This window comes from Pleurodeles waltl, chromosome 1_1 (genome assembly GCF_031143425.1).
Source record: "Pleurodeles waltl isolate 20211129_DDA chromosome 1_1, aPleWal1.hap1.20221129, whole genome shotgun sequence".
NCBI lineage: Eukaryota > Metazoa > Chordata > Amphibia > Caudata > Salamandridae > Pleurodeles > Pleurodeles waltl.
The window spans coordinates 381,924,909-381,939,569 of NC_090436.1; the positions used below are offsets into that span (position 1 = coordinate 381,924,909).

At 39.3% G+C, this 14,661-nt stretch overlaps 1 protein-coding gene across 2 annotated transcripts in view; it reads left to right on the forward strand.

Moving 5' to 3' along the window:
• CENPH (centromere protein H) overlaps positions 1-14,661 on the forward strand; it is a 322,688-nt gene that overhangs the window by 247,725 nt on the left and 60,302 nt on the right. For both annotated transcript variants that reach the window (XM_069223100.1, XM_069223109.1), the window contains exon 8: positions 13,239-13,399. In XM_069223100.1, coding sequence (XP_069079201.1) covers positions 13,239-13,399 — 161 coding nt within the window. The remainder of the gene's footprint in view (positions 1-13,238; positions 13,400-14,661) is intronic.

The window sequence follows — 14,661 nt, forward strand, 5'->3', positions numbered from 1 at the left end:
TGCATGTAGCAATACAACATCCACGTACTGCGTATATCTCTTCTTTTCTGTTTTCACTTACATTACTTCTATATCTGTATTTTTGAAGAATTTCATAAAGACACTTGTCTTCTAGATGTAGACTTCTTCTTGGATTGTATATATCCAACTTATTAGATTTTACAATGTCTATACATTCGGGTTCAAACTTTGCTAGGTATTGCATTTCAAGGTAAGACTAAAACTATGTTTCTTGTACCAGCTAGACCAAGGCTTACCCAGATAATTCCTTTCGATTTTGAGAACAAACTTGCCAAACTCATCCTATCACAGGCTTCATAGGACCCCAATTCCTATGAGAAAGCATTTTCAAGCTCAAGGAATACAATTTCTTGTTAAGTGTCTTCCTTGCAGAAATCCCCTACCACATCTCCTTCATCTCTGTTTTTCAGATTATTTTGTACACTTGCTGGCAAACTGTCATCTTCGACATTTGGTACATCAGGTTCAACATCAACATTTTTATAATAAATATTATTCTGTACCAGGTATGACGTTGCTTAACTTTATTAACATCACCTTACTCTTGCCAAACTGCTTTATTCTTAGTTGGCACACCACTTGCCAGAATAACAAGTGGCTCTTTGTCTTTGTTTACTCCTACAGTTTCAATATTTTTTAAGTCTAATGGCAAATACACTACTCTTTCTTTAAGGTCATTCAGTAACTGTGTTGTATAAACTTTACCTGTTTTTGGTTCCAATCATATAATGGCTTGAAAAGGATTTGCAGATTGTATAAGGTTTGATGCATATACATTTAAGTCTTATAGTTCTTCGGGAATCATCATAAGTTCTAAACTATTATGTACTGCTCTAACTAGTGTTTTCTGATCCTTTAACTTCTAGCAATACTTACATATAACTTGCAGCATGGACAAGTGAAAGCACTCCTCAACAAATAAATAAGCTGCAAATTCTTGCCACTTTCCTCTGTTTTCCCCATCAGTTTAGGAAAATATATCTACATTTTGTGTTTGCATTTGTTGTCCACGTACTCACTACAAAAGTCAAACACAGTTTGTTTTTTCAGAACAAGCTATGTTAAACTTTATAATCTGTTGTTCAAAATTCTCAGTAGGAATACCTGTGCTCTGTTCCTCAATACCTGTACCTACAAATTCCTCATTCTCCATAGAATCCTCTACAGAACCAAAGAACCGCAAATTGCACAACCTCACAAACTTTTTCTACTTCTCATACGGTACCATGCAAAAGTACTCCATTTATTTCTCCTAAACATAACGCTTGATTCTTCAAATAGCAGAGTGTCCTAACAAAATCTTGTATTTTTGAGTGGTGAACTGCCAGCATTCTAAAGTGATGAAAGGTGCTTTGGCGCACTTTCTTTGTTAAGCATTGCAATGAATGTCCTTGTAGATTACTATACTTTCTTATTTTGCATGGATTTAATCCTTCCGAAATTTACATTTTTTGCTCCAGACTTCTGCTGGGAAAGTCAAGGACAAAAGTTTGTAATACATCAATAGATTGCTACTGAATGAAGCAAATATTGCTACAGTTCCATTTGTAAACATGGCCCTGTCTGCGCCTTCCCTGAACCTCTTCAGCTAACACCTCTTCTATATTATTAGAACACCCTCCTCTTTTTCAACGGGACTGCAATCCTTTATCTCATAACATAGACCAGTTGAATCAACTGCATGTACTAATATGTTCTCTTGCAAATAACCTTTTTCATTAAAGAAATGTTCTGTACAGGAGGTATGCTTCCATTCACCACTAAACATTTTACAAAAATTACTTTTATTGGCAAGTCTTTTTCTTTGGCTGCATCTCTTCATACCCAGCACTGTTTTATCCAGTGTTCTCATTCTACCGATAATCAAAATAAAAGCTTCCTCTTCAAGGCAAACACCTTATCAACTACAGCCTCAGTATGTTCTTTTTCTTTCAGTACTTCTCTTCTCCTTTTGTATTGCTTCATAGTTTTAATAAGATTCTGAATTACCCTGGCACAAAACATTCTAACTCTAATTTATTTTAACTGTTGCTGTCTTCTGATTAAGCTATCTGCTTTCTTCATTGATTTCTTGCTTGTAATCTGACGTTTTTTCCTTTGTTTGGCTGATTTAAATGTCTCCTTTTATGTTCGTCATTTTGCAGACATTTCAGTTTCCCACATACAGATTTTAATTTTTTTTTGTTTTCCTACCAGCAGCTCCTTTCTCTTTAGTGACATTGTTCACATATTTTTTTGTTTCTCTGTTGCAAGTAGATAGTGTATTTTCCTAAATTTCCTTTTTGTTTGTGTTTTTTCCGCATTTTAGATATCTCTTATAGTGCGGGAATAGATCTCTGAAATTAAAAAATAAATAGCAAAATGTATACATTTTCATTATATATTGTTCAATTACATATCATAAGCATATGAATGTAATACAAACAATGGTATCACTATGTTCTCACACTCTACATGTGTTAGTTTTCATGTTGAAAGAAGAGTACGCCTCTCTCTGTTATTTATAGGTATGAGTGTCTAACTCAGTGTTTCACTTTATCCATGAATGTGTGCTTGTCTGCGTTATGGTATGTATCAGTGTATGCTTCGGTATCTTATCAGATGCATCAGTGTTTCTCTAGGTTCATTAGTCTTTATATAAGTGTGACCCTGGGTGTGTCAGCATAGGTGTCGATCTATGCCTGGGGGTGTAATTGTATACATACGAGTATGCCTCCCTGTGTTACTGTATGGATTACCGTGTGACTCGGTATGTCAGTGTACACATGAGTAACTGCCTGGGTGTGTTAGAGTATGCATCAGACTGTTGCTTGGTATCTCAGTGTACCCAACAGTATATTCCTGGATGTGTCAGGATATGTATCAGTGTGTGCCTGGGTATGACAGTGGATGTAACTGTATCTGCCAGGGTGTGTCATTATATGCATGACAGTGTCCCTGTGGCTGTTCGTAGGTTTATCAGTGTATACATGAGTGTATGTGTCGGTGTCACAGTGTATGTACTAGTGTGTGCCTGGGTTTGTCAGCATATGCATCAGAATGTGCCTGTGTGTTTCAGTGTAGGTCTTACTCTGTGCTTCACTATATGATTGTATGTATGAGTGTGTGCCTAAGTGTGTCATTGTACTCATGTATGAAACTTGACCTGGGGTAACACTCCACCTTTTTGATGCACACGTGACTCCCATCAGAAAAGTCAAAACCAGTTCAAACAAACCCACATGGGCTCCCTCAAGGAGTTGTGGAAGGTAGTCAGAAAGGTTTTTTGATCTGCTACCTACGCTCACTGCACGCGGTAATTCACTGTTCCTAACTGTATGAATTTGGTCTCCTTCCTGTATATTGCTCATTTGCACATTTAATATATGTTTTATATCGAAGTATGTTTTAACTCAGATGTCCATATTTTTTTAAATAGTGCCAATGCTCGTTTAGGAGTTAATATTTTACATATTACGAGACTACTGCTTTTATGATTAATAACAATTAATCTTAGAATCTTCTTACCTGCTCTTTTCCCCTTCTGCACTCTAGCCTGTGTTAAAAGCTAGTTATTGGCGGAGGGGACAGGTTGGAAATCGCCGCCATTTTCCCTTGGGATTGAGCTCTCCTTATGAGCGCCATCTTTGGGGTTAGCGCTCCAAGCCTTTTTTGCTGCTGGGCTATTTTAAGCCGTAATGACCGCGACGTGCAGCTGAAGGTAGTCAGAAAGGTTTTTTGATCTGCTACCTACGCTCGCTGCACGTTGTAATTCACTGTTCCTAACTGTATGAATTTGGTCTCCTTCCTGTATATTGCTCATTTGCACATTTAATATATGTTTTATATAGAAGTATGTTTTAACTCAGATGTCCATGTTTTTTAAAATAGTGCCAATGCTCGTTTAGGAGTTAATATTTTTCATAGTACGAAACTACTGCTTTTATAATTAATAACAATTAATCTTAGAATCTTCTTACCTGCTCATTCCCCCTTCTGCACTCTAGCCTGTGTTAAAAGCTAGTTATTGGCGGAGGGGACGGGTTGGAAATCCCCGCCATTTTCCCTTGGGATTGAGCTTTCCTTATGAGCACCATCTGTGGGGTTAGCGCTCCAAGCCTTTTTTGGTGCTGGGCTATTTTAAGCTGTAATGACCGCGACGTGCAGCAGGCGCGCCAAAGGTGCGCCTAAAGCAAACCGTCTGCGTCTGTCCGCGCCAGACCGTGCCAAGAGCCAAGAAACTCTGAATTAAACATTGCTGAGAAGGTAATTATTAAATACACCAAAGAGGCATTGCTTTCTATGAACAATAAGTCTCAAAGTATGTGTGCGCAGATTATAGATCTTAGTTGTAGGGCATATAGGTGCCCTGCATGTGATTGGTCCCTCCAACTCTGTATTGATCTACAAAAGACTAAGGAATGTTATAAACTTCCTTTTTTTTATTTTTTTTTAGCCAACTGTCGCTCTTTAGTGGCTCATATAACAGACATCCACCTTCTTTTGGAACAAATAAAACCAGTGCCTCTATTTTTAACGGAAACATGGTTGGATGAAAGTTCTGCTCCAGACATTGTGATGGCACTACCTACTGGCTATAAACTTGGCAGAATTGACAGGCCTAATAGAGGGGGCGGTATTGCAGTTGTTTATAGAGATACATGCATGGTCACAAAAACTCCTACACTGATTAAAGGCTGTGAGAGCATGTTTTTCTCTAGTAGTGCGAACCCTCATCATACCCTGTCTGGTGTTTTGGTCTATCGGCCACCGGGGCCTATGGGAGACTTTATGGCCTCACTGGCAGAGAATATTTCGCAACTAGCATGTACTAAATCAAATTTTATACTGCTTGGGGATTTTAACTTACATGCAGAAAATGCTGATAATGTCTCTTCAAAGATGCTAATAGCAGACATGAAAGCATGTTACTTAATACAGTTAATTCAAGGTCCCACTCATAACAAATTTCATACTCTTGATCTTGTATTCTCGAACGTTTCAGGGTTAGAATTTCTATCATCCCGTCCGCTAGCATGGTCTGATCACTACTTGCTAGAACTAGAATTAACCATTCTTTGGCATAAAATCATAAGTGCCAGGACCCCCCCACACACACAAAAAAGAAATGGCACAAACTAAATGCCCCTGAGTTTATTGACTTACTGCAAAAAAATAGATCAGAAAATATAAATAATATAACAGACTTGACACATTCTTTTAATAAATGGATTAGTGATAGCCTGGATGAACTCATACCCTTCTCTGATTCTAGAATGCGGCCACAAAAGAAGTCTTCCCCGTGGTTCACCTCAAGCTTACTTGAGAAGAAAAGAGAATGTAGGAAGCAAGAGAGGAAATGGAGGCAAACGCAAGATGACTCCATGAAAAAGGAATATAAGAATTTGATTCGAGTCTATCATACTGAAATCAAAAATGCACAAGCTAAATATTACTCTTCAAGAATTGAAGCAGCAGACAACTCTCCAAAGGAGATCTTTAAGGTTTTAAAAGATCTTACCCACCCCTTTGAGGAGTCAGAAATTATGGACTCCCCGCAGCAACATGTTGATGATCTTGCCATTTTTTTTCATGAAAAGATTCAGGATATTTATGTATCCTTTTCTAATACTCCAAAAGGAGACTACTCCGCTAGGGATCAGGAGGGTAGGAAAGAGATTATTCTAACAAACTTTACTCCTATTAGTACGGATAGAGTAACAAAATTACTGGGATCCATTAAATCAGGCTCTCCTTTGGACCCTGCTCCTCCTCAGATTCTCTTCATGGGAGTACCAGTGTTAGGTCCGGTAATTACAAGTCTTATTAATGTTTCACTATCTTCTGGAGTAGTGCCAGACCTATGGAAACAGGCCATTGTTAAGCCTCTCTTAAAACAACCTAATCTGGATTCAAAGCTATTGACTAAAAACCGACAATTTCACTGCTACCTATAATGGCTAAACTAGCAGAGAAGCATGTACATACTCAGCTCTCTGCTCTTCTGGAAGATAGAAAGAGCTTACATCCCACTCAGATGGTTTTTAGGCCATTGCATGGGACAGAGACCGCACTGATCGCTATTACGGAGGAAGCAAAAAAGAGGATGGATGAAGGAATTGAAACATCCTCCTAGATCTGAGTGCGGCATTCGATACGGTTGACCTTAACGTTCTTAAAGATAGAATGCGGGGGATTGGAATCTCTGGAGTAGCCTTAGATTGAATCCTATCATTTACTCATGGAAGATCCTTCCAGGTGTTGGACAGATCTTGTACTTCCAACCGTATCATAAGCAGCTGTGGAGTCCCACAGGGTTCTGCCCTGAGCCCTCTGCTTTTTAATATCTATATGCTGCCATTAGCGGAGATTGTTCAGTCATTTGGTCTGAACTTAGTATCATATGCAGATGATACTCAACTTATTGTCTCCCTCTCCAACACACAACTGGATCTGGGGACAGCATTAGATCCTTGCCTAAAAGCAGTTGCTGTATGGATGTTGGGAAGTAAATTGAAGTTCAATGATGGAAAAACTGAGGTTATGTTCTTTGGGCAAACAAAAAATTCACTAGCTAATGCAATTATAACAGGAGTGGCCCCTCTCCCGCCCCCTAAACACCTTATAAAAAGTCTTGGGGTATGGTTGGACCCCCCAACACTCAATGTCGCAACACGCCAACAGAGTAGCTGGAACTTCCTTTGCCCTGCTTAGGACTTTGAGGAAGGTTTTAGCAATCCTGCTTTTTCTAGCCAGAAGATTGGTTATTCAGGCACTGATAGGATCGCGCCTTGATTATTGCAATGCTCTGTTTGTAGGATCACCAAGATACGTAATACAAAGACTACAGAGGGTGCAAAATGCAGCTGCACGAGTGCTTTTAAAAACACCCAAGCAACAATCAATACGGACCGGAATCTCCTCCTTACATTGGCTCCCAGTAGCCAAAAGGATTCAATTCAAGGCATTATGCCATATTCATAGAGCTTTATACAATCAAGGCCCTGAACTGCTCAAAACACTTGCCTCTTTCTACACACCAGGCAGACCTCTTGGATCCTCCTCAGCTATGTTAGTCACAGTTCCAACAGTGAAGAAAGTAAGATGGGGAGGAAGGTCGTTGTCATATCAAGGTGCTATACTCTGGAATAGTCTTCCTCTTAATATTAGATTAAGAGATCCCCTTTAGGAAGGCCCTAAAAACCTGGTTATTTAGAGCGTGATTTTCTATGCGGTTATGAACAGTGATGATTCTGCGTTGCAGTATAAGCGCTACGAGGCCCCTGGGCAGTTTAGGCGCTATATAAGCAATTTTAACATAACATAACATGTGTGTGTCTTGGTTCTGTCACAGTATGCATTAGTGTGTGTCTGGATGTGTCAGTATATGCATGAGTGTATGTGTAGTTGTATTAGTGTATACATCGATGTGTTCCTTGCTGTCTCAGTGTATACATTAGTGTGTGCCTGGGTCTGTCAGTGTATGCATTAGTGTGTGCCTTCTTATGTCACTCTATGCATAAACACATACCAGACTCCCTATAACCTACATATAGCCTACTCTATACATAAGTTCTATCTAGGAAAAAGAAACTCAAACTCAAGTGAAATGGTTAGAAACCTCAACTCTACTTGCAATTTACATTCTACTGAAGCATACAGAAAGCATGGTTAAAAAAACTACTAGAATAAATCATTTTATGAAAAGCTAGAGACCTTACTACACATCTGTGCTCTATCTCAGACAGTATGGTTTTTTCAATGTCATATACAGTTGTATCCCTGTTGTATACACACACACCTATAAACACACATTGTTGTAAATATACACTATAATTGCCATTCCTATTAAAGGTTTTTTGTTGATAGGTAAAATACTGTCAAAATACCACTTTCAAGTCTTTTTTTGTAGAAGCATGAAATCTCAGAATAAGAGTGGTGCGCCACATCAAGGAGCCATTAATGGCTACCTATTCACCTTTGCTCTCAGTGATACTGTCCTAATTAGCAAATCACAAACTGCGTTTCATATTTTATTTAACTTATCCTAAATCTCAATTGTTACTTCCTGTTAACCATTTCTTCTATTTTTGGAAAGAAGCCTAATTTGCTTCTATGTGCTGTTGGAGTCATTACTCCATCGCGGCGCTCAGTGTGAGTAACTTCGCAACAGAGTCGCAACTCCACACGGAGGGATTGAAAATATATTTCTTATAAACTTTTGGTAACGTTTTCAGCTACATTTTAAGTTCAGTTATAATACTGATTTGGAAAAATTATTTGTTTCCAGTTCCTTCTCTACCAAAACCTCTCTTATTTGAAAATTGTATGTCTACTTTAAAAGCGCCCCTTCCTCCCACACTTTCTCCTCAGCTGCCATACCAACCTCCTCTAGAACACACCGGGTTTCCCTAATGTGGATATTACTTTAATTGGTTGGAGAGGGTCTAAGTGGCAGCAATTGCATCCATTGGTTCAGAGCATTAGAGATTGCCAACCACCTCACCTCATGATTGTGCACGGTGGCGGTAATGACCTGTGCACACTGACTGGGTTAGAACTGGAAATCCTAATGAAGGATAACTTTGTTCAATTAATGAAACTTTTCCCTCACACTGCCTCTGTGTTCTCTAGAATATGCAAGAGGCAGAAGTGGAAGTGGTCAACTGAATTCTGTCCACAGAGAGACAAAGCCAGGAAACATGTTAGTAAAACTGTTTTAGCATCTCTCAGAGACCATAACATGGGCTCTGTCTACAATAATAACCTGCACTTTGACATGGATGGGATATATAGAAGAGATTGTGTTCACTTCACACATGAAGGCAACAGAGTGTTTCTGAGCAACTTGAAACTCTGCATCCACTCCTATGTGTACTAGTCATATACACACAATTAACACAAAGGCTATTCTTAGAGCCACCCTATATCCCAAACACTAAATTTGAAAGAAAATCTGATTTATTTTTTTTAACAAAATATTCGAAGTCACAACTCCATTTCGGATTCACAAATCAAAAGCACAAATTCAATGCACAACACCCAACATATTATTCATATGAACATTGCACCCATCTTTCCCAGGCCTTACGAGAATGCTGATTCTCTGTTTTGGGATTTGAGAGCAGCCCAAAATAGCTATGGACATTGGTGCTGGATTAACTGTGAGCCAACAACTTCACACACAATCAGTAAGGGTCTGAGAGATTTCGGTAAGAGCATAGTAACCAAAAGACTAGATAGGCGCTGCCCTGCCTTACTCACAGGACAGTATCCAGTGTTAACTGGCAGTTGAGTTCACTATGATGCATCAGTAAAGGATCTGCTTACTGTAAAAGGCACCAAAGGAGAGACTCTGAAAGGTTCAACTATATTATGCCTTTGTAGGAGCACTGGTACAGTTACATTGCAATCCATCACCCTAGATGATTTACAACAATACCTGAAAGACATAAGCTCAAAAGTGAACACCAACAGATTTGACATGAAAACTTGGCTCTTGGACTGTGGAAAGATGTGTCCATGGGCAAAAGTGTAAACAATCTGGAGAAGAGAGTCTAGGAACGAGCAACACTATTTGTGAAACAGAGTGTTATCCTTTGGAAGAAAGATAAGACCAAGATTAGGAAAACAAATCTTGACAAAACAACATTTGCATAAGGTGTCTTCCCAGGGACAACGGAATTCTGGATATTCCATCCTACATCAGAAGCTCCCTCTGTTCGTTCAGAGATAAACCTGAAGCTCCTCTGGTAACTTGGATTGCACAGAAAGAGTGGTAGGTTTAGGTTATCTGAGAAACAATCTTCCAAATGTTCAAGAGTGCACTTCTACAAGACAAAGATGAGATAATGGTGCTTGTATGCTCTAAAGAAACCATAACCTCGGATAGAAATAGGATTTAATAATACCATGAACTAGCACTGAGCTGGAAAAGAACAGAATTGTAATTGATGACAGACTTCTTTCATATTTTGGACACACCCTTGTTGTGGGGCCATGCATTTAGCTTGTTCTTCACCTGGGATTGCACGAAACAATTGGATCAATCATTACCAGCAACGAAGATTATCTTGGACGCTGAACGTTCAGTGTAAGATGGCCATTCCACCTATATGTTCACTGAAGGACAACTGAGAACGGCATGGCAAAAAGTGTGATGCTGGAGAAAACAGGGAACCTTAGGAAATTGAAAAACCCAAAACAGAGGTGTAGAAGATCAGTAGTCCTTTTGGAAACGACTTGGAAGAGGGAGGCTCTGGATCCAACAGCATATTAACTTAGAACATGGGGGTATGCTTTCTACATGATATCCTTTGATTCTACCTACTTTGGCTTCTTAAGGGCCTGAGAACTGCAGGGTGGGGAGACAGAAATGTCCAGTGATCAGTGGTCTTTGCATTCTGAGATGGGGTAGTGCACTACGATCTGGTGGAAGTTTCATTTATAACTATTTCTAGTTTTGGATTGGAGAGAAGGTATTGTTCAAAGAGAGAAAGAAGAGATAGTGCCATCATGGTGGACAGATTCACAGGGATGCTGTTCACACTAACTTAAGAGGTGACATACACAATATTTTTTGACCTCTCTTTTGCTATAATATCCATATATATGAAGGCATAGGGTCAAGGGTTTCAATGCTCCAGACAAACAATAGGCAGTCATTAATCTCTTAATGGAGATGTGGCAAATTAAGCGCGACCAGCCCAATTTGAGATCCTAGTGGTTTTCAATGCAGCATTTCCGTTTGAGCCTGCATAAAAAGGAGGGTGTGTCAATACCATGTGCCATTTTATAACGGTAGTTTGTGATGGAGCTTTGCAGATTTGACTGGAATATAGTGTCCCTGGAATCTCAAACCCACACTGCAATGTCATTGTATGTACGATAATTGGATACAGTTTCTCAATGCACCATTTCCTATGTTTTCACTTTGGAAGAAGGCGCAGTTATGATGGACTCTAATTTAAGCTTGATTATGAATTGCTCAACTCAGCAGAGACTTGGTGGGAGTAGAATGGTTTCTCAAAATTCCATTGGCTGGCTAGACTGTTTGGGTTTGGTCGACATGTGGCAGTCCCATCACATGGACAACTCCGTTAAGTTCTGTTCAACCAGCATGTGTTAGGTTATATTTGCAAATCATGCACTGATTTCCAAATCATTGCTTTTAGGTGCCTGAATACCCAATCTCAGAATCAGTTGGAGACTCAGTAATACTATATGCCTTATGATGTACATAAGAAGTCCAAGGGAAAAAAAACTTTATGCTAGAAAATGATAAAGATGAAACAGTGATAACTTTGCTTTTGGACACAATACTGTCCTTAAAGGAACGTTCATATCTTCAGCCTCACTGCTAACTAAAGCAGGAGTGTAGTAAAGGGCATACCTCGAACATCAGCTAACTATATTGGAGGCAAGCCATAAATGCACTGTCACTCAATAAGTGGCACACGGTTTTGGTGCTTAGAACCAGAGGTTCAGTCAGAAAAAGACAGCATCAAACAGTCATATTATGCATCCAATAACAAATTGACCAGGTACCACACCACTAGAGAATGTGCAGAAGCGATGGCCATTTGGACGTTTGCACAAAATAATGGATGGGAATGGAGCTATTTCCTCAGAAGGCATTTGTCAGATGTTGTGACTAAGAAGGTGCAGATGTGGCTGTGGTCCATAGCTGTACACACATTAGGCAACAGACAAACCTCACTCAACGTGTGAAGCTTTAGACAGCCCAACAGCAGTTAAAGGATTTTGGGGGTTTATTGACAGATTAACTTTGTACAAGTCTCAAAGGACCTTTTTTTACAGAACCTTTTGTATAGCACTGGAACTCTTCTTGTTGCAGCTCTTCAGTTCCTTTTGGGAAAGCGCTAGCTCAGCATGCTCTGTTAGATCTGGCAGTTTGGGTTATTCTGATACCGGGTAAAGATCCTGACCTACACTCTGTGGGTGCTACACGCTGCTGTCTCTCTTGAATTTAAATGCCAAACTATTGACGGGGATATCAGCCATATGACTAGGACCATTCTAGCCAAAACTAGTAAACCGGTAATTCAGGCTTTATCTCAGTGCAACAATGTGGCAACAATCCCCCAAAAATTATTGAAATAGTAGAGAATTCAATAAATACATATAACAATGTTCTCCTGCTCTTACTGAATGCAGGCAAAGCAGCCAGCAGTCAGTGGACCTGGATTGCCTGATTAGTGCAATCCCTAGGATTTGATCCATGCAGGCTTACTGGCCAAGCCCCAAATATGAGGTCCCAAATCGGGGACACTGGTGTATGGTCTCAAAGTATTGCCATAACGAGTAGAACATGAAAGGGATGTCCACGTTTCCCCTATCGCCTGCCCTTCCATTAGAACTCTTTTGCAACTATGGGCCTGATTTAGATATTGGCTGATGGGGTACTCTGTCACAACAGTAACAAACATCCAGTCAGCTGAAATCTAAATCCCATAGGATATAATGGGATTTAGATTTCGGAAGACGGGATGTTTGTCACTGTTGTGACACTGTAACCCATCTTCCAATATCTAAATCGGACCCTGAGTGCTACAAAAGTGAAATATTAAAGCAAGGACAACTTTAAACTGACTGTGTTCATGAATGACCTAATGGTATAGGTCTTGACGCGTTGTATTCCCTGCCTCACTTTTTGAGAATGTTAGATCACTATGACTTGGTGAAATGTATAAATGGGTACAAATGATTTTGTACCCATGTATACAAAAGGCACCAGGCAACCTGTGCATGGTGCCTTTTGCAAGTCCAGCAAAAAATGTGCTCTCTCTGATTTGTGGCTCATTGTTATCACTTCTGAGAAGTGGGAAACATAGTACATACTTTGCACATTATCAACAATTGTTTGCCCAAAATGCAGTTGTTGGACGTCAGTGCAATCAGATATTAATAGTAGTTTGACCACATTAATATGGAAACCAGTTTAGTGCTAAATGAAGCTCTATGTATTTTTGCATTTTGTTTAGAATTTGCTAATAATTTGTGTGATTATTCCAGAGATGTTTTATTGACAAATTTCAGTGATAATGCCATTAACATTTTCTTGAAGAAATGCCTTAATGAAAGTAATAGAACAAAAGCCTACATTATATTTAAAGCTAATATAACTAAGGTAAATGTAAAATTGTGATTTTGTATGTGGTCATCTTTTCAAAATGTTGCTAGTATGTGGTGATACATTGTATTATTGTTTTCAACAGCATTGAAAGAAACCGGAGAAGCAATGATGTCCAAAATTAAAACTATGCAGAAGGAACAGCAGGAAGATTTGGAAAATCTGGAAAGCAAGGAGCTAAAAAGGCTGCAGCGTGTCCTAGAGCAGGAAGTAGAGCTCACCACTCTTGTTCAAAATGTTTTCCAGGTAAATATTACTTTGCAGTGCTAACTGAGAAACCTGAAGGGTCAATGTTTGAATCCCAGTAGGGCCAATTAAACCTTCTCAAGTCGCCAAGTAACCACATTGAGTTGGCTGATAATACCTATTACCTAAGTACCTATATGTAATACATTTTGTGGTACATGCTGTATAAGTAGTCATTATTATTGTTATAGCTCATTAGCCTAGTAGCACCCTAAGGTTTTCTTAGTCTGTTGGTTGTCTAAGTCCAAACTGTATTAATTTTAAAATCAGAAAGGCATCCCAGGAGGGCATGGCCAAGATGTTGACTGGTGTGCAGTTCTTCAGTTGAAACTCCTGTGCATGGAAATAGCTACGAAACCTCCACTCTCAAAATTGTGTGGCTCTCGTGCCAAGGGTTTCCTAAAAACTATCTGCTCTCCGGTGGCTGTTGATGTACTTATAAAGTGGAGTAAACACCCACCCCAGATTGCAAAAGAGTAAGCAAGCCAAAGTTATTCGATGTAGAGATCCAGGGTTGTCTTATAAGACAACCTTTTAAATATAGGGCCAACTGTTACATTTTAGAGCGCGGTCGTACATAAATTGGCTAAAAATCACAGCTTCCGAGGAGGTATTTGTGAACTATCTCCAATACTGTAATGATGTGCCAAACAAGAGTGACTCGTCTGAGGGATGTTGGGAATTTACTCCCCCAAATGAAACTTTGGAAGAACAGATGGCAAACTGCACTTTCTACATAACTTCCATAAAAAACTTACTGAAAGCCAAAAGATTGAAGGAATCAAATATGCAGTTTGACATGACTGATCATTTACGCAATGTAAACAAGTAATTTTGGATAACATTCCCTTAAAACAAAATGTCACAGGAAGGACATTGATGTAGTTTTAGCAGTAGTGTTTGAGGAAGTGCCTAAGAATATAATAATGATCACCAGTAAATCAAACCGTTGTATCATTGATCAAATCAAACCTGAACCTTCACCCAAAACACAGATGACCTAGTTGAAGCCTTCATACGTTGGACCCGTCATGCAAAGACCCAGTTCTCTAAAAGACTGATACTTTGATAATTCCAATACGAAAGAGGAAAAGGACTACTAGCAGAGAGATAGATGGACTGAATGACAGCAGCAATGAAACAGCCCTTGAGAAGTCTGAAGACCCAAAGAGATGACTCTGTTCACGAGACAGGCTATTTATATAGTTGCCGGGAAAAAAAACAAAAAAACATTTTTTTATGACACCAAAGAAGAAAGAAAC